The 21,571-nt window shown below is 33.3% G+C and overlaps 3 protein-coding genes across 3 annotated transcripts; 2 read left to right on the plus strand and 1 right to left on the minus strand.

The window, feature by feature from the left end:
- Nucleotides 1-5,605: 5,605 nt before the first annotated feature.
- On the plus strand, nucleotides 5,606-8,223 carry LOC114751726 (protein TIC 21, chloroplastic-like). The gene is made up of 4 exons (XM_028940394.1): nucleotides 5,606-5,929; nucleotides 6,230-6,487; nucleotides 7,410-7,613; nucleotides 7,886-8,223. The coding sequence occupies exons 1-4, from the start codon at nucleotides 5,615-5,617 to the stop codon at nucleotides 7,997-7,999; spliced, it is 891 nt and encodes a 296-aa protein (XP_028796227.1). The 5' UTR covers nucleotides 5,606-5,614; the 3' UTR covers nucleotides 8,000-8,223.
- Nucleotides 8,224-8,486: 263 nt separating this feature from the next.
- Nucleotides 8,487-11,322, minus strand: LOC114751727 (PRKR-interacting protein 1). The gene is made up of 2 exons (XM_028940395.1): nucleotides 10,668-11,322; nucleotides 8,487-8,952 (listed from the first exon to the last, which is right to left on the minus strand). Exons 1-2 carry the CDS (start codon nucleotides 10,908-10,910, stop codon nucleotides 8,683-8,685), a joined length of 513 nt encoding a protein of 170 aa, XP_028796228.1. The 5' UTR covers nucleotides 10,911-11,322; the 3' UTR covers nucleotides 8,487-8,682.
- A 7,657-nt stretch (nucleotides 11,323-18,979) lies between these two features.
- LOC114751728 (transcription factor MYB44-like) lies at nucleotides 18,980-20,219 on the plus strand. Its single transcript, XM_028940397.1, has one exon. It carries the CDS (start codon nucleotides 19,071-19,073, stop codon nucleotides 19,857-19,859), a length of 789 nt encoding a protein of 262 aa, XP_028796230.1. The 5' UTR covers nucleotides 18,980-19,070; the 3' UTR covers nucleotides 19,860-20,219.
- Nucleotides 20,220-21,571: the final 1,352 nt, after the last annotated feature.

Genomic DNA, 21,571 nt, shown 5'->3' on the forward strand with positions numbered 1-21,571 from the left:
GGGTGCTGCGTTCCCACGGCTCGAACTCGAGACCCGTGGTTAAGTTAGGACGCCCCATCCAGTTGACCTAACCCCTCGGGTTTTTAATATAGTAATTTTTAAATAATATAATGTGAGGTTCCCAGATCTTCTCAAAGCATGCTTGCAATTTGAGAAAAGTGGCAAGTTTCATCACATGGGACCTTCAAAACTAAAATGTTATATAATTAATTACACTATTAACTAAAATGTTTTATAATTAATTATACTATTAACTAATTAAGAACGCTGTCCAAGATGAAGAGGTAGATTGTGTGTGTGGTGTGCGTGTGTGTGTGTGCAGACAAATAATGCAGTGTCACAGTTCATCAGGTGTTGTGGTTCCATGTGAATTTAACTTGACGCTAGTTTTGTCATGTTCCAGACTTGATGAAATCCGAAAGAAACGCATTTCAACATAACATTATTAGAAACAGTACTATCTGAAGAAAATAAAGAAACAGAATAGAGATAAATGCCTTTGATGTATATCGTTAGATTTATTGTTTTAAATTTAATGTATGGAGAGCTACCAACCATTTTGGTCTCTCTGTTATCTTTTTTTTTTTTAAGGTCTGCTTTTTCTTCATCTGAACAGTGATCAGCTTATTTGTTGGAATATTACACATATGAATAATATGGTCATGTAATTATTTATTTATTTTTTTGACCAGCCATGTAATTATTTAATTAACAACCACTTGTAACTTGACCGCATGATTCTCAAATGATAAATTCTTAATCAATTCAGATTGAAATCCATAACGATTTACTTTATATGTGTGTATATATTAACAAAAGAAAATAGGTACCTTCCTTCTCATTTTCAACATTCCCGGGGGAAAAAAAAAGTCCATCTTTTGTATGAGGGTATTGGAAGGGAACGGAAAGGAAGAAAAAAGGTTTTAATGAACTTAATTTAAAAAATTAAAAAATAGAGTTATAAAATTTTGATAAAAAAATATATAAAATAAAAAAGCAAGCAAAATTAATTTAAAATTTTTAACCTCATTTTTCTAATTTTTTGAATTGATTATCTTTTTTTTTTTGGTGAAATGAATTTTAGGAAAGGGGTCGGGCTCACTCACGACCCAGGATAGGACACCTAACGTTTGATTTACTGGGGCCTGTCCCTATGGGGTACAGGAGCATGACAAGCAAGTTTTTTTTTTCCTGACCCAATAGGTAGGAATCACCCAACTGCACTAAGCTGTAGAGATGCCTCCTCCAATACTGCGACTGGAATCATAACAAAGTGACACTCTTCATGATCGAACCCCTTCCTTTGACGAGAGAGTCCGACTCCTTCCTGAACCCACGTATTATCTTTTCTCTTTTCTTGTCTGCGCTTTTCTTGTACCAAAGTACCAAAGATTGCAGATGCATACAGGTGTTTATTATTATTATTGTTTAACAAGACAAAGGTAAAAGATTCTTTATAAAGTAATTGAGTGGGGAATAGCACAGCTTGTGAGCATGTTTGTCAAGGATACAAAATGTCACGGGTTTCAACTTTCAAGTCCTTCCATCCCTAGCCATCTGCCTATCGTCATTGACTATTATTTGTCTCGTGACTGTACATATGGTAGATTTTTAGTTTTATTAACAACGTAATCAAATCATGATTAAAAAAATCACCCATTGATTATTAAATGTATGAGGTGGTTAAGAAATCGGTTTTTATCTAAATGTAATACTTTAATCTATTCAATTTTTTATATTTATCATTTTCATCAAACTAATTTATTTACCTTGTAAAGCGATATGCAATCTAATGATACACTTATATAAGAATATTTTAGAAAAATCATATCATATTTGTTAAAATCAAGTTATTTTTTTTTAGTTTTGTTAATCTACTCAAATTAATTAAATAGTTCTTAGATTAAGAATTTATTTTATTAATAAAGTAAAAAATATAAGACATATTACAATTGATTTACACATTTAATTACAGGGTTCATGTAATAGTGACCAAATCATTTAGTAATTAAGATAACTAACTACAACAAATCATGATTAACTGTATAATTAATCATCATTATTCTCTTAATTAAAAAAGATATATTGGCACTCAAACTCAATTACTTGGAAGCACGAGAAAGATACGCGTGGATAGAGGCCTGAGGGTATGTTATGTTCACAAAGAGACATCATTGAATGGGGGTATGTTAGGCAAAGTTTGATGACGAGGTGTACGAGGATCATATAAGGAATAGTCCTACGCAAACTTTGTTCATCAGGTTTACCAGAAGATGATGAGGATTGCTTCCAGATACATGCATGAATATACAATTTTTTTCTAAGTACTCCTCCGCTCCTTAATATAAGACCTAATTGTTAAATTGGTTTTGGTCCTAAATATAAGACCTATTTCTTATATTTATCAATTTTTTCTAAATTACCCCTATAGATACTCCCTCAACCATAATCAAATAGAAGATGGAGAGAGGGTATTAAGAAAAATGATTATGGTGCTTTAGAAAAAATGAATCACATTTCTTATAATTAACTAACTTACTTAACTTCTTTAATCTAACCAAATTAGTTAAATAGGTCTTATATTAAGGACCATAAGAGTATTAGATTTTCAGGGGCTTCAAATTTTAATGGGAGGGGCAATCCCAGAGTTCAAATATCTAAAAAGTTTGTGTTAAAATTTCTAACAACTTGAAGGGCAAATTATAACTTTTTGAGGGAACAGTTACACAATATACTTATATATATATATATGTGCGCGCGCGTGTATAAATACTCCTATAAGATAAAGTTTTTATAAATTTTAGAAGCTGGATATGCATATAATAATGCCAACAAAAGAAATTAAAAGTTAATGGGGCAATTATTTTCATTAAATTTTAAAATGTGTTATTATGTTGGTCGCTTTTAGTTAAGACTCGCTAAAAATAAATACCACGTTGCTTTATCCTCAAATGAGTTATTAGAATTAACTTTTTCAAAATAACTTTACGACATTTGAAATAAGTATACGAGATAAATTTTATCACTGTTTGCATAAATACACTTTTTTTTAAGTGTTTTTGAGGACTCCCAAACCACCCCTACAGTGATAGTTTAATTATTACGTCAGTTATTTTATTAATCAACATAAAAAAAACTCTTTCAGTACTTCAATTTTATAAGAAAGATATCATCGTCTTTTAATAATGTTACTTTTTTTCCCTAATAAACATATAAAGAGTACATGAAAGCTGTACTTTGTAATATTATCCCCTTCTTAATAGAAAATCAACCTAACTAATTTAAATACTCCCTCCGTTTCTTATTATAAGAGACGAATAACCGAATTACGTTGATTAAAAAAACAGTTAAAATTAGTTAAAAACAATCAATGTGTAAAAAGTATAATTTTTTCCCAAAAATACCCTCATTAATAAAGAGAGAGAGCATGAGAGAGAACAATAGTAAATTATTAAAAGAAAGAGAAGTGGGAAGGAGAAAGAGTGTGAGTTAAAGACAATAAATATAGGTAAAATAGGAAATTAACACAAAAAAGTAGAGACAACTTTTAAATGTCTTTTATATATAGGAACATGCTATAAGCATAAAATGTTTCTTATAATAAGGAATGGAGGGAGTATATTACAAAAATTAATTACTTGTAATAAATATAACTTGATTTTTTAAAGTACCATTTTAATCATGATTATTATTAGATAAAAACCTCTTAACATATAATCAATAAAGATACATTGGGGAAGAAATTATAAATTTGAAAGACAAAATGAATTAAGGTCTTATATTTTAAATCAAATATAATTCTTAATTAATTTTTATATTAAGGATAAAAAATAGAAATATTTAGTGGGATAGTAATCGGTATTGTGTCTCCTCTACAAATAAATGTGCACAAATTAAGTTTATTTAGTATTCATGAAAAAGAGAAAGCAGTATTTAAAAAAAAAAAAAGGGTGAGCCGTTTTTGGGAAAAAATCTCCTTTCGGTGGGCAGCACACCAGCATTGTCCTGTGAAAAGAGTTAAAGAAAACGTACGTAGGAATGGGATGCACCAGATATTCTAAAGACGAAGGACCTTTGCTTTTTCTCCATTTCATTCTTTCTCCATATCTCTGCTCCTCATAGTTCAAACGAATCATGATAACACCCTTCAGAATCCTTTGCCTTTTTTCTCTTTAGAATTAGTCGTAACCTTCTTTTCTGTGTTTTCCTTCCGCATTACACATCCCTTCACACTCCCTCCCTCCCAACCCCAACGGAAAACCTTCCTCAACAAGCTACTTTTTATGGAATCAGTTTGAATGTTGATATACTGCATTTTCCGTATTTAATATAATAGCTAGTTGGGAATATAATTTGATCATAAATATAATATCTTAATCAATTTTATCTCTCAGATTTGTAATTCATTCTTTAAAATATCCCTATTGATTACACATATATGTTTAAGAGTTGACATCCAGTAATAGTCATAATTAACTTTAAAAAAATCAACTCATATTTGTCAACTTTACTAATTTTTTTAATTTACTTAAATTAGTTAAGTAACTTTTATATTAAACACTGTGGTATTACGCTATTGATCATAGTAATGAGATCCGTATAATCCAGAAACAGTTTCTACTGTCAAGGTTTAAAATTTTCAACTGATAATTTTTAAATAAAAATAATTATTTTTTAAATACTGATAGTTAATAGATAATCTTTATTTTTGATTTTGTGCACATTGAAGTATTGAACTATTAGACATATCAAAATAAAGTCATATTAAATATATGGACCGTCTGATTTTGATCTACACGGGACGATTTGATGATGAGCGTCTAAAATGAATTCCCCCTTTTATAACACTACTCTCTTTGGTGCCATTACTTTATGTATAATTCTGCACATACTACTAATAACTTTTTAACACTTATATTTCTTTGGCCCTTTTTACTTTATATAAAGCATCAAACGGCTATTTGTTACTTTAATTTTTCCCCCTATTTTGCCTTTATTCAATATACTGTATTTATGTTTTCCCAGTGAGGGTCGTCAGTTTCACAATCATGCAATTAACATATGCAAACTTAGAGATTTTTTTTCCGAATATAATTGAGAGTGTCTTCAAGCCATTTTGAAATTGAGACTAATCTCCATCAGATCGAGAGTGTTAAGGTTAAAACCCTTCCAACAAGTATGTTTCTTGGTATTCCAACCTGTGTTCTCCTCCTTATAAGAGTGAAACTGCTTAGCATCTCAACCAACAACTTGATGATAACTTGAAGATTTTTAATTTTTAGTTGAAGTTAATGCATTTTCAGGCCTTCCATGATTTCTGTAAAAAGATGCTCAAAATGTCTTGTAAATAGAACGGAAGGACTGTGTTGGGTACATAATGGGCTCAACTCTCATGAGAATCATTCATCTGGACCATAATGGGCTCAGAAAACGGGCTCATCCAGTTGAGTTCAAGTTTTGGGCCTATTGATTTTACTGGTATGATTGGGCCTTTATTCTCCAACCCAAACTGCCCACTCACGGCTACTTACCAACACGAGTCCGAGCTGAAAAATCTGAAACTTCCGAAGTGACTGACGAACCACTCTGCCGGCTCTCGCTTCTTTCATTTGTAATGCAGACGCTACTTCTACCGCCGGCTTCCGTCGGCAGTTTCACGGTGGCCTCTGCGGATTCGGCGGAGGCTTCGTCCGGCTCAGCTCCTCATCTCTACCGTCTAAATTTGCGGCGAAATTGCTTTTCCCCACCGTCTCTCATCCTTCTTCAATCTCGTCAACCTTCGACGTCATGTTCATCTTCTTTTCCTTATTGCTTTGTCGATGCTCTTTATGGACCAGCGAAACTCTCCTTCTCTGCAAAATCTTATTCCCAAGGTTCTTCCCCTTCCACTCCGGCCGATCATGAATCAGAAGAAGCAAAACTTGCTCAGGCACTCTCTCTTTCTCATCATCCTCTTCTCTCTCTATCTGAAATGGGGGTTTGTGAATTCCTTGCGTGTGCTCAATGAGTTGACTTCCGCATGATTCTGAGTTATACTGTGAGCGAAGTGATTTCCTTTCAAAGTCTAAACGTCTCTTGTAACTTCAGTTCATAAAACTTTCCTTCTGATCCCTTTAAGTTAATGTTCTTGAAAATGAGTAGAACTTTTTTTAAGAAAAAATGCTCTTCGCATTGGCATTGCTTATCTTTTATATGTAACCACAGCGGAAGCTTGATTTCGTTGTTGTAGGTTTCAAAGAGGCTAGAGAAGACAGCGAGGTATTTTAAGCGTTTGGGAAGTTTAGGATTTTGGGGCCAGCTAGCCTGCACGGTGGTGGCTGCTGTCATACTATCATTTTCCGTTGTTATCACAGGCAAGGTTACTTCACCGGCAACCTTTTATGCTACCTCTGGTGGATTAGTGGCTGCTTTCATTTCTGTATTCTGGTCATTCAGATATATTCGGCTATCAAGTAAGCTTCGAAGAACTGCCAATGAGCCAACAAAGGTAGTGTTTATATTACTGATTTTGAGCTGCTTTTGAAGTTCTCAAGATTGAAGTCATTTTCAGTGGTGGATCTCTGTTGACTCTTGTGCATGAATTTCAATGTCAACAACGCTCAACCATGATATAAAATTGTTTTAAATCCAATTTTCTTTTCTTGGATGCTTTTTGTAATTGTCGTTTTTAGTGATATCTGTGGAGTGTCGTTTGTTGCCTTCCCACATTTTCTTACAGCCCTTCACTAAATTGAGTTTCAGAATGATTTTTACTCGACAATTCCTTTTCTGTGTTCCAAACACGAACATCAGTGCTATCATATCTGTCATGACATATGCTGGTGTTACATGCTCCTCTCCAAGGGAGTAAAGAATGAAAAAAGACTGAGAACTAAGAAAGTGCATTAGCCTTTAACTTTGAACTTCGATCCCGGTAAATCTGTCAATACTTACATTAACAAACTTCCAAGATTTTCGTTCCTATTTAAATTTCTCCAACCTCAACTCGTGCTCAGAAGGATCGGTGCATCCCAACAGTGTCAAGGTCTGTCAGTCATGGTGAGATGATCGAGAAGTCACTGACATTAAGCTGGACATGAATTCTGTTGTTTTCTCTACTTAAACTCATGATATCTTGAAGTTTCTTGAAGTTTTAAGTTAAATGGGTCCTCAAGTTGATATGCACTTACTGTTTGCCCATAGGCCATAATATCCATATTGAATTAATTGTGTTATGTTCAACAATTTATTTATAGGACTTGAAATAGAGCTATCTGGATAGATCACCACAATTTACATTGTGTGTTTGCGATAATATATTGCTTTAACTTGCGGACTTTGGTCATAGATGGTGATATTAGGTGGTCCTTGTCTTCATAGTGAGTTCTTATTCCGTCCTCTCCCTCACTACTTCCTACTTGAGCTTTCAGGCCCCTCCTCGTGCTGATGTTGTGAAAAGTTTGAAAAACGGTATAGTGTTGAACCTCTTGGGAATGGGCGCCGCTATTCTTGGCATGCAAGCCACAGTTGGAGCTTTGGTTGGAAAGGCTCTCACTTCCTCGGCCAGTCCATATTACTCAGGGATGTCTCCTGGATTCAGCCCTGTCCTTGCTCTGGATGTCTTTTTAGTGCAGGTATGGCACATTGATTTGATCTCAAGAATCCTTTCTGCATTCGCCATTTGCAGTTTATTTTTTGGTGGGATTTATTCTCAAGTCTAGTGCACAATTTTAAGTCTGGTCCTTGAATCCTATAAACATGATACAGAAATTTCCGCTCTGAACTCTGTCCCTTTATTGATGCCTTTCGGAACTAGTCTTCAAGAAACATGGGTATCTTTTAAGCATTTAAGCCGATAATTTGGGTATTTGTTATTACATCGTTGTAATTCTTGGTTGATCTACAGGCTTCAGCAAACACCATCCTTTCTCATTTCCTGGGGCTTGTTTTCTCGCTGGAATTGTTGCGTTCAGTTACGCTACCAACATCAGAAACTATTCCAATCCCAAAGCTTGCGTGAGGCTTGGCTTGTGTTGTGTTTGATGTGAATTATAGCCGAAGTATGTCCTCACTCTTTAGGGTTTGTTTCCTTAATGAATGTTTTATTATATTAGTTCGAGGGTTGTGAGATCCTCTTGTTAGGCGATTGATCGGTTGTGTATTGTATTTTAAGTCTTTGGTGAACCTGTTTCTGTAGCCATAAGGAGGAATAAAATTTTGACTGAAGAGCTTTGTATCTTTGCACCGCTATGTACATGTAGAACTATTAAGATGGAAAATGAGTGCTACGGCATAAACAGAAAAGGGAAAATAAGTACGGCATCGTGAATTTATTCCTTTTTTTTGTTGTAATTTTTGTTATGCAAACTACGATTAAGTTAAAAACTCTCACTATTTGCACGCTCTGACTTGAATGATCCATCAAAGTGCTCAAAATTTCTTTTCACATCTAAAGAGGTTGAGTGAATCAACAGAGCGCAGTCGTGGTTCTCGAGAAGTGGGAAACGTAGAGGCAAAAATTACACAATCCCATGGCCCTCCATTAGTCTCACAAAGATTTCATCTCAAAACAAAATACAATACCTGGAAAACTCAATCAAGTCCCAAGACTGTATGTTCAAAACTTTAAATGAATGTGGCCATCTAAGATGTAGCTTACAACAATATTTCGAGAGCATTAAGGTACGGCCAAGGCATGCTTTACTATGTTGCCTCCTCGTCATTATCTGAGTCCCCCTCGTCCGAAGATCCTTCTTTTTGTTCCTGCTGTTCTCCAGTATTCGATTTACTCTTCTTTTCCTTCTTTCTTTGCCTTTTCTTTTGACGTTTCAATCGCTTCTTTGCTGTTCGCTCTTCAGCAGCTTTTAACCTTTCCTCCCTCCTCATTGTAAACTCTGCCAGTTCTTTCCTTTTCTGATAATCAACTTCCATCCTCGCAAGTCTATCTTGCTCTTTCCGTCTCATCTGCCGATACTGTTGGAAGAAGTTAAGGAAAACGGGAAAATAAGAACATAGTTGTTACCTTTCGAGCTTCCCAACAAGTTAACATATGATAAACTATCAGCATATGCATGCAAGGATATACCACATAAAGCGTTTTAATGCATCTGCTTGAATATAATAGGGACTACGGGATTTATAGAGCACAGACACACTCATTGTCATGTATTTGACGCGTTGCATAGACATGTAAGACTAAGAAAAAAAGGAGCTCTTTTCTTGGGCTCAAATTTGCACTGGACACAGCTGACCCCATAAACAAGGAAATCCGAATTTACAGCTCCACTAATGTTCATGTGGTGCATAAATAATCTGAACGGTACAGTTCAACATCTTTCTATCTGGTAGATTTTCCTGGGGGAAAATAGTGCAAGGTACTTAGAATACAAGATAACGCTGTTCATATTCTTCAATAAAAGTATAACATTAAACAGAAAGCATTAAGAAGTAGGATTTGAATATAGCAGATATGACAAGATATATGTATATCATGTCATGTTATGGTTGCTATATATTTGAGTTTGACGTATGAATGTGTCCATGTCCATATCATTTTGATCCGATCAGCATGCCCACATTTAATACCAAATGATAATAAAATCAAACTATGTATAGGGAGGGTTTTCATGGCCTAGTCGGTTTGGGGAAGGTTTAGCACCAGTCCCTAACTAAATCAGACTTCACAGCTCAAATTCTTCAGAAACAAATCTAAACCAAGAAACCTTGCAGAATCACACCCTTTCTGTGGCAGAAATCAAGAACCCCTTTAAAAAGCCCTGGCTAACACAGAGAATCCACATCTAGAACAAAAGTTTATCGATGTTGTTCCCAATTGGTTTACATTCAAATACTCCTCCATTCCTAAATGCAAAACCTATTTTGCAGTGTAAACTATACTACAAAATGGATCTTACATTTAGGACTGAAGGAATACTAAATAAGTGGCCTACCTTTTCCATTCAGCATAAATATCATTAGTTTATCTTATATAATAGTTCCTACTACTCAGCTATCCATAGAACTCTATATTCTACTCATTCTGTCTATCATTCTTGGACAACATTTTGAAGTAGAAGCTACACTTTGTATATTAATCCCCAAACACTTGTATATCGTCAGCCAGCCACATTATGTGCTAATCAATCACAAGGTAAATCTCTTCAATTTACTAGATGAGCTACCAAAATGTTAATATACACCTTTAGTTCATAACACTACCACTGCTGTACAGTGCCTATCTGAAACTCCTTACATTTTGTGTTCCACCAATGCATCAACCTGATCACCAGCACATCAGTCCTCACCAAAGAGTCAAGTGGTAGATAAAATTACAGCATCACTTTGAATTGCTTTTATGATCTACATATTACATTCTATTAGGGGATAATTGACGTAATGCCCCTTTGCATTTATCATCAATAGGTTCATTGACAGGTTTGGTGAGCTACACATGCCATCAAACATGAAGATTCGGTGTAGGCTATACTAGCCTGGATAATATTAAGCGATTATCAGTACTATAATGTTAATTTCATTTCCTCTAAGCAACTACTAACAGTAATATGCATTCTCACTACCATACTAAACTCCCTCAGCACCAACTAGAGTACAAAAGAGAAGTCCTGGAAGGAATATCTGAAGAACAATTTTACTGTGCTTCGAACAGCTAAACTAATTGGAAGATTTACCTGATGAAAGTCACCGGAGCCGGAACCGGCAGAGCTTCCAGACGTGTTGCTGACTCGGACGGGCACGTTATCGATAATACGTCGCAGCTTAACCTCAAGGTCCTCTTCTTCCTCCTTGAAACCAACTGGAGTGTATTCCACAAGTGCATTGGATACTGCTGTTGCCGGCGGAAGCGGCGGTTTCGACTTGTCCGGCACCGAAACCACCGGGAGGTCACCGTCTTTAGGTTTGCCCGTCGACATATTTGGATTACCGCAAAACCTAATTTTTTATTTTCAGCTCCAAAAACCCCGATTTCTGTTTAATGCTTCTCGTAACTTCGATGATGAGCGATTCTGGGGTGAGCAGTAACTAAAGCACACGATTCACTCACTCGAACGCGAGCAATAGCAGCCAAATTTGATGCATTGGCATTAAACAAGCAACAGAAAACAAGCTCAAAGAATTCCCAAATCAAATTCCAAAATCCAAACGAGATACTCTTCACCAATTGATCAACAATATTCGACTACAAAAAATTTCAACAGCTTCGGAAATCAATAGCCTATATAGACTACAAAGGTTTTCGGCCTTTTTGCCCCATTTCTTTTCATTTTCAGGTTAGGGGGCCGAACTGTGATGATTGAATTTGGGATTTTAGGCGTCGATAATTGTGCCTAAGCCCAAACAACTATGGATAATGCAGGGCTGCGGTGAGGTTTGATTTGCCTCTTCTTCAGAGGAGAATTTGTGTAAACAAGTTGCATTGTCAAGGCCAAAAATAAAGTTGCCTTTTATTTTATTGTGTCGCGGTTAAATAACGGGTTTAATTCCTATATTTTGTTTCGTTGTTTTTTCAAATATACTTCTGAAAACATTACTCCTATAATTTTAATAATAAATTCAACAATAAAAAAATTGATTTCTACATAAAATTCAAATATTGTAAATCAAATTTTCTTGTTTTTAGGTACAAGAGGCGGGACGGAACCTACATGTTAGCGCTACACGGGCAAGATAGTTTTCTGGTAGGCATTTTAATTGCTTTTCATGTTTTTAATAAATTTTAATTTTATTTTCTATATTTTCAATAATTTTTTGTTTTGACTCCTATACTTTTAGTGAGTTTTTATTTTGAGTTCTATATTTTTGATGAGTTTTAATTTTTATCTTTATGCTTTTAATGAATTTTAATTTTGATCTTGTTTTTTTATGTGTAACAGATGTTAATATTAAGGGAGAATCCTAATTAAATCTAATTGAAATATCAAAATTCAAGTTAAGGCCTGTACTTTTAGCAAATCTTTAATTAGGCCAAGAAGTCTTATTGGAAATTTTCTAATGTGGTTAAAAGACTAAAATATCCTTTTAAATTAGCAAAGTGGTAATTGCACCAATTAATTTATAACCTAGTTTCTTCTTCTTTTTTTTAGATGCTGCCAAGTGATGTGTTAGCTTCATGTGTTCTTGGAGTAGTATCCATATGTTATTAAAAGGCTAAAATGCATTTTTTTTGTATAAATTTATATTAAGCAATTCATATTATTTCATTATTTAGATTTTTAGTACAAATTCATATTAATTATTAGTATGAACTTTAGTAATGAGACTATAAGATATAACATGATGAGAACATTTATACGACAGATATAGCAAAGCAATTAAGAAAGAAATGACAAATTTGACACTAAAATCTATTAATACATTAAGATTCTGACTTTTTAACTATAAGAAAAAAAATTCTTTAAAAAATTATTAATTTAATAAAGTTGGAATCAGGTAACTGAAAGATCCGTGTTCCCATTAAGGAAAAAAAGTCCATGTTCCTATAAATTTCTTATCAATATATTAGAGTTAGCTTAAAATGTTATATTATGTATTGTGGATTTTTTTATCTTAGTATTTTTAAATTTTCTTATCTACAAACAAAGCCTCATTATTTATTGTGAGAGTGTTTGACTATTATAGTTTAATTATCAATATATATTTTTTGGAACAATGCAATCTATATTAAAAAAAGAGAAATTTTAAAATCTTTCAAGATGAAGTATGTATAAATTGCCACGAGTTATTTAAGATTAATTAATCAGAATGTGAATTGCAATACTTATTATTACAAATTATGAATTGCTATAAGATTAACTGAAACACAATCTATCATGATATTAAGAATAGACACTTTATTAAGGAATTCATCAAGACACTCAAAAATAACTATTTTTAGATCAAGTCTTTATTAAAAAAATATTTCTATATATGATTTAAATTTTCTTTCTCATATTTTCTCTCAAAATCTAATTTTCGCCTTTAGATAAAACAAATAGCTGGTATCAGAGTTATACGAAAATCAATTTTATTTACATAAAATCAAAAAAAGATAAATGTGAATGAAATTAGGGAAAATCCCAATAAAATCTGATTGAAATACCTTAGGCACACACTTTTAATAAATTCCTAATTAGGACATGAGTCCTAATTTAGAATTTTTGAATATTGTCAAATGATTGAAATCCCTCTCTTTAATTAAAATAAAAATTATTATTTATTTCTCCCAGTTGATTTTTCACCCCTTATGATTAATTTTTGTATGAAGAGACAAATTTATTGTAATATCAAAAAGGAGCACCGGGCACCATAATAAAATGTGAGGTGCAAAAATACTAATAAACTTTTCAAAACAGACCAAAAATACTATTTACATTAATTTTTCTAAACAAACGTTACTCTTTTTTAATGAGTCCTACTTAGTCTATTTCATCTTATCTCTCATCCTGAGTCAACTTTAACCCCTTCTCATACTTTCTCTCTTTCCCTTTAAAACCGACCTTCACATGCATCCTTAAAGCGACTGAATCTACCGCCTTCCCTACCACCGGAACTGCCGAAGCCACCTCATCACTCATTGTCACCACCGAAAGATGACTCCTTGTGTCTAGCTTCATATATTGTATTTCATATTGATAATATAAAAAACTATTGATAATATAAGAAACTTATATTACATATATAATTAATTGATTGCCATTGAATAATAATAATAACATGCCAAATTTAGAACGATCGAATTCATGATTTTTACCTCATAATTCACAATTCAAAACCCAATAGCATGTGGGATACGGTTAAGAAAATTCTAAATGTAGAAAAATGGGTCAACATTTGTGTTTGAATCAAATTCCTCATACTTCCCTCACTGTATATATAAATTAAGGAACTCTTTACATCTTCATACATGGTCTCTCAACCTTTTTATTCTTTTCCTTTCCAGCTTTCTCCTCCCATATATGCACGTATCGTTCGCGTCATTGATGCAAACTGTAAGGAAAAGGTTTTAGAAGATTCAGGAGAGCTATATTTGCCGTCACCAAAAATATCATACTACTGTGGTTTCGCACAGTTGCTTCGCCGTTTATGTCTGTCAGGACAAGCAGAGATTCATGATGAAAATCGAGCATATTAATCACCCACGGTTCTTGTCTCCACTGATGGCTTTCACGGTCAAATTCATCTTCCCCCAACCTGCTAAAGAGACCAACAGACTTTACTCTAACTTCAATCAAACCCCCACATCACTCACTCACTTATTAATTCTGATTCCTTATTGGGAGAGAGGAGAGAAGAAAGAGAGAGGAAGAAAGGGTTCACAAAGACGAGAGAGCATGGGACTAAAGAAGGATACAAAGAATAAGTGGAACCCATAAGGGAAAAAAAAAGTAATAGACGTTTGCTCTAATTAACAGAGGTGATATTTTTGCCTTATTTTAAAATGTTCATGTGTATTTTTATCCCCAATATTTTATCATGGAACCTAGTGCTCTTTTTTGATATTATAATCAGTAAATTTGCCCATTCACCCTTATTTTTAAAATCAAAAAACACATAAATTTTTTTTTCAGGGTTTAAAATCTGTATATATAACTAAAAGTTTCAAAGATATTTTAATAAAACATTTTAAATTTCAACATAAATAGTCTTAAAATAAATATTTTTTATTTATGTTTGTAAATATTTATTTTAAGATCTTAAAATATTATAATTACAAAAAATATTTAATAGTATGTTCTTATAATTTAAGTTAGTTTTATTTATTTAAGCAAACATTGGATTGCAACCTGAAAAGTTAATTTGCAACAACTTAATATAAAATATTGCTTGTAATTAAGATATTTTAAAATCTAAAAAATGAATATTCACAACCTGAAGATATTATAATTTAAAATGTTGGATTAAAATATTTTTGAAGGTTTTGTTTATATATACAAATTTTAAATATTATAAAATTATTTATGTGTTTTCTAATCCTAAAAAATAATCATAAGAGAAGATGAATTATTTAGGAGGGGTAAAACAATCATTTTCTTTTTATCAAAGAGGGGCATTCTGATCATTCAATAATATTTAAAATTTTCTAATTAGGTCTCATGGCTTGATTAGAAATTTGTTAAAAATATAAGCCTGAATTTAAATTTAGGTATTTAAATTGGATTTAACCGGGACTCCCTCATAAAATTAAGCCTCAATTGGCTCTGATACCATGCATTTTTTATCAAAAGATAAATACGGTATTCTAAGAAAAAAATAAAAAGGATTTTGAGCCTCAATTAGATCTAATTTATTTGTTTTTTTACATAAAATTTATTGATATAATATTTTGAGTACAATTTTTTTAAGTTGGAATGGTACTGTTTATGAGAGTTAAAATACAAAATTTACTTGTCATTAAATTTTTTAGTGAAAAATACATATAAATGAGGTGATAATGTAAATATGTGTTGAAATCATTTTTTGGAGTTAATGATAAGAAAAAACATGCATATATATATATATATATATATATAGATGAGACATATAAGAGTTAAAAATATTTAATTTAACCTCACTTACAATTTCAATAATAATCTAATTAATTAACAATCATAAAATTATTAGATAAATATGTTAATAATTTCTTGATAGTTATTTATTAAGTTGGTTTGGTTTGGTTTGAATTAGTGTAGTAATTATAGTTGTTATTATACAACTTTCATTTCACATTACAATGTCATTTTTGTAAAGTAGCTCCATGTTTTCCCGTCAAAACTATCAAAATAAACCTATGAAAATTACTTGTAATAGTCATTGGTAGTATGAATAAAAGATAAAGTAAAAAAATAGGCGATTAGCCAATTAACCATTTTTCTTGATGGGCATGTAATAGGTAAAATGATTATATATGAAATGGAAGGAGTAGATCATTCACAATAATTGTTAGGAGTTTTTTTTTTTTATTTGCTTCTAGGTCAAACAAGTTTAATCGGTTGTATATTGTTACAGTCAAGCTGGCATACTACTTTTATTTTTGTAAGTTTTACTTGATTACATTATCATCTTAAAATATTCAAAATTAGATCTAACATGTCAAATGCCATGCAATTTTTCTTGAACTTAATTATTAACACTCAACTCAAAGAACTATATTATCAATAAATAATACAATTGTTAAGGACTACTTCATGCAATTCTTACACCCTATTTTGTTTAGTGAATCTGAGGAAATATAATAAAATGAAATGGAATATAATGTAACGATGATGATATGAATTTTTTTGGTACGTAATGAAAAAAAAAGATGATGTATAGGCATAAAAATATTTAATTGAATTACAGTGAGCAAAAAATTACATATAAATATATTATTATAACTAATATAGTTTTTTTCATAAAAATCCAAGACTAAACCAACTAGTTGAATAATTAACATATAATTTTCCTAGTCCCAAATGATATTTGCTCTAGTGGCAAAAGACGTACCTTTGCTGAGCCAAACATATTATTAATATACTCCTGCTTTTGATCCTTAACATAAGACTTTGGTTAAATTTTATTTTGGTTCTAAATATAAGACTCAAATCCACTTTGTCTATTATATTTATATATTTTTTTAAAGTAATCTTTCTAACAATAGTAGTTCTAACCAATACATTGATTAGCAAAGATATTTTAGGAAAAACAGCAGTTATTTAGGACAAATAACTAACTCAACTTACTTCTTTAATATTCTCAAATTAATTAACTAGCTCTTATAATTAATCAACCAAGGTCTTATATTAAGAACCGGAGGCAGTACAAGCTAGTTAAATTGTCAGATTTGACTTATAAATTAATATATAATACTACCTCTTGTCTAAAATATAAGAACTTGTTTGACTTTTATTTTTGTTCTAAATATAAAACCTCAATCTACTTTGTCTCTCATATTTATCTATTTTTTCAAGGTAGTCCTTCTAATAATAGTAGTTCTAACCATTATAATTGATTAGTGAGAATATTTTAAAAAAGACAATACATGTTTATTGCAAATAACTAACTTAATTAATTTTCTTAACCTACTCAAATTAGTCCACTAATTCTTATACTACCTCCGGTCCTTAATATAAGAACTTGTTTGACTTTTATTTTGATTCTAAACATAAGACCTCAATCTACTTTGTCCATCGTATTTATCTATTTTTTCTCAAAATGGTTCTTGTGATAATAGTAATTCTAATCAATATACTTGATTAGTATGAATATTTTAGAAAAGATAAAATTTATTTATTACAAATAACTAATTTAATTAATTTTTTTAATCTACTCAAATTAGTCACTTAGCTCTTAGATGTAGTATTAAGACATAGAGGTAGTATAATGTTTTATGAGAATATTTTAAAGAGATTCTATCACACTTGTTATAATTAATCAATTAATTTTGTTTTTTAATCCATTTAAATGAATGAAATACTTTTTATATTAAAAATATGATGGAATACAAGATTGCATCTAAGCAAAAGAGAGAATCACCGGGGTGTGGAAGCTTCGAGCATGTCTCCGAGTTCAAGAGCTAATGAAAGCGGCAACATGGGGGATGATGGATTATATTATTATGCTCCAAATATTAAATTTGTTGATGAAACATCCTGGACGGTTCTCAACCACGTGCTAATTCTGCTAATTATATAATTGTGGCCTGTGATTTTGTTCCTTAACACTCCATTCGAAGGCCATGATTATCACTTTGAATTACTCAACATGTGTTCCTTAAAGAAAGACTTTGTCGTTTACCTGTTTGTTTCCTTCACACGCACTATGGCCAGATTCCAACACCCGCCTCACATGCCTGCCAAAGTGATGCTGGGGTAAGTTTTAATTCTTTGTTAAACACTTTAATTATCACCCACTTGAACTACTCTATATAAACAAAATTTCAACATCACAAGTTAATTTGTATTTTCAAAAGCTGCCCAATCCGAATCATCAGCTTGGAGCCATTCTCATCCAAACGTGAAGCTCTCCACCAAGTAGTCAGGTGACAACAACGCTCCACTTTCGCTCAATTTTGATGACCAATGTTAATTTCTAAGCGGGGTGAGTGTGTATTTCAAATGTGTTAATGATTGAAGATTTATGCATCAGAAGCTACTTTCCTCTATAGTAATTGGACGAGGAAAGAAGAATTTCAAACCTAGCCTGTGTTATGGGGAAAGCCGGTTTGCAGAAGGAAATTGGAAAGGAGTTAGTTTTGGCGGTTCCAAATTGTGCAGTTCCGTTCCGTTTGAAGTCCGGAATTTATAGGAGGGAACAAAAGGTGAAATTACTGAAAATTCGTGGGGTAGGTGACCGGCTCGTGTCGGTGGGAGTAGCCCGTTACAACCTCGTCAAGTCGTCACCTGCCTTCAGTCTCCAGCTGTGACTGACAAATTGTCAGTTATATTCCCTATCTCTTCCTCTCCACGTCATCACTTTCGTGCTTCTCAAAAATTCCATTTAATACCTATCTATTTATATTACATCTCTCTCTCTCTCTCTCTCTCTCTCTTCACCAAAACTAAAATTAAAATCCTTCACGTAATGCTCTCCAGCCTGGCCCCACTCGAGCTGAGCTTATCCCGAACAGTTCTACCTCAAAATATCCCCAAAATATCTCTTCTTGCAAACACCCAAACGGAATTTTTCGCGAGTTTTTCAAATATTCAGGATCCTCCAAATCCCTCAACTTCCAACGAACCCCTCCGGTGCGTTTCATTCCGCCGAGTATTTCGTTGGATTCTCAGAAACCCTCGTTGCCCACGGCCCCGCGTGGCCAAACCTGGTCGTTATCCAGCTGTAAACTATACTAACCGGTAACTCACTATCACCGGTTCACATCTCGTTTCTTACCTGTTTCAGTTAACCGGCTGCGTCAGGTATTGACTTGCCCTCTTCTTATAAACCCTTCTCATTCCTCTTCTACTATCCTCCCATTCAGAGGAGTCTCCCGCTGAACCGTTTCTCTCTTTCCAGTCTCTCTCTTTCCTTTTTTTTTGTGTCCCATCCTAATTTAATTTAACTTGCTATTTTCTTCGACATTGGAGATTCTGGTGGCTTTTAGGTTTTGCTTAGGGTTGATCAACGACGAATATAAGAGAATGGAGGCGTTGCAGGGAGAAGTGGATCGGGTTAAGGGTCCCTGGAGCCCTGAGGAGGACGAGTTGTTGAGGCAGCACGTGCAACAGCACGGCGCTCGAAATTGGTCGGTGATAAGCAAGGCGATCCCCGGACGATCTGGAAAGTCGTGCCGGCTCCGGTGGTGCAACCAGCTCTCACCGGATGTAGAGCGTGGTGCCTTCACTCCCGAGGAAGACGAGATCATCGTCAAGGCACACGCTAAGTTCGGCAACAAATGGGCCACCATAGCCAAGCTCCTTAACGGCCGTACGGATAACTCCGTCAAAAACCACTGGAACTCTACGTTGAAGCGCAAGTACTCATCATTGGTCGACAACGTCGAAGATCCATCGCTCCTACCAGCGAAGAAGCCGGCCACCGGAGACCGATCGCTGACGATTCCACCGGTATTAGCGGGTCATTGTTACAGCCCGAGCAGCCAAACTGGATCTGATGTAAGCGATTCGGGTCATCAGGTAGTCTCTGATCCTCCGACTCTGGTTCGGCCTGAATCGAGACCGCCGGATGCGATCTTGAACAACGATCTCTCCACAGAACTCACTCTGTCTCTTCCTGGAGCCAAGTCGAAGGAGTTATGGATGGTTAAAGATTCAGGCCCTATCGCAGAGCGCGAGAAGGCATTAACAACATCAATACTATTATCAACGGAGACGAGGCACAGTGGAATCACCACATTTGGGCCAGAGTTAATGGCAGTGATGAAGGAGATGATAAGGGATGAAGTGAGAAATTACATGGCGGCGTTGTGAGAGATGGTTGGATTTTCAAAAATACTAGTACTGTGCCAAATGAGTTTTGATAATGGAAGGCATGGGTCCTGAAGACTGAAAAGGCGAACTGATTTTTCTTGTTGTCTCGAGGTGAGCATTAATTTTGGGACTGTACATACGGAATTGGTAGGGTTAGAACTTGGAACTCGAAGTTTGAAGTCACTTGGGATGGTCTCATCCAACGAACATGGTTTAAAAATTTTGACAGGAAGAAATCTATAGGAGTGGGAGCAAGGGGAGTGTTCTTTGAGATTAACTGCATTATTGTGATTCTTTAAACCGGCTCCTCTAATGGTCATTTTAAGTAATACTTATAATTTAATTTAAAAATTATAGTCATTCTTCATGTGGGCCTTCCGCCATGGTACTAGTTAGAATTTTGATATCATATGTAGCTATAAAGATTTTAATATTTTAAAGTTGGATCAGAAGGAAAGGAATTTTGAGGCCGACTTTGTGTATGATGAACTTTTTTTAAAGACATTTTTAAAGTTACCCACTGCAATTAGATTCTTCTAAAAGAAGTACAAAGAATAGGGAAAGAACAGAAAAATTTATTGAGACTAACTCATTTAAAGTTGATCTGTATGAGTAAGAAATTTTAAGAAAAAATGGTTTATCTTTTTGTTGATTTTTAGGTTTCATGTAATAATTGATAATTTTTTCACTTAAAACATCCATAATCTTAATTATTTATCTATTTTTAATTAAAATTGTCTTATGTTTGAAATAAGGATGGTATTAAACAATATTTCTTTGGTATTTAATGTAGAAATTAATTGGAGATTTAATATTAATCTTATATATGTAAGCCTTTTTTTTTGGGTGAAATGTTTAAGACTTATTTTATTGTTTACTAATTTTTCCTGAATAGAGCCCAATATTTCCTAATAATAATTAATAATTAATTAGGAGAGGGAGGGAGAAAATTAGAAAAGATGTTTGGTTGTTTTAGAAAAAAAAATATATCATACCATTTCAGTTGATTAACATTTTTAATCTACTCAAATTAGTAATCAACTATTATATTAACTACTCCTCCGTCTTTATTATAAGACCCAATTGACTTTTTATTTGGTCCTAATTATAAGACCCAATCCATTTTGTCTCTTATATTTATGCATTTTTTTCCAAGATAATCCTTCTAATAATGATAGTTTAAACCATATACTTAATTAGCAAGGATATTTTAGGAATGACAACACTTATTTATATAAATAATCAACTTAACTTACTTCCTTAATCTCTTTAAATAAGTCAATTGAGTCTTATAATTAGGACCGGAGGAGTATTATATTAAGTATATAATAAGTAATATTTTTTAAACCATTGTTGTGGTTTCAGCAAGGTGCTCTTGTTAACTTGATTAAGGATTAGGACAAAATGAGTAAACTATTTTAGTTTGGAACTTTGGATTGAATTGAATCCGAATATAGCTGAGCTATCATGAGAAGGGGAATCGTTCTTTCCAATTTGCATTTTATTTTGGCATAAAAAAAAAGAATGAAGGGCGAAAGGGAATAAGGTACCGCGTTTGTACTGGACGTACGACCTTAATGGACCTGGCTTCTTTTTTCGAATAAAAAAAAAAAGTATGGGAGCCGTTGGTGAGGTTGTTGACTTGTTGCTGGTAGTGATTGAGAAATTTATAATTAGAGTAAAATACTTTAATTATTCTTCTATTTTATTTT

The sequence above is a fragment of the Neltuma alba genome, unplaced genomic scaffold (genome assembly GCF_004799145.2).
Source record: "Neltuma alba isolate B1F8T4 unplaced genomic scaffold, ASM479914v2 tig00007070_pilon, whole genome shotgun sequence".
NCBI classification, from domain to species: Eukaryota; Viridiplantae; Streptophyta; class Magnoliopsida; order Fabales; family Fabaceae; genus Neltuma; species Neltuma alba.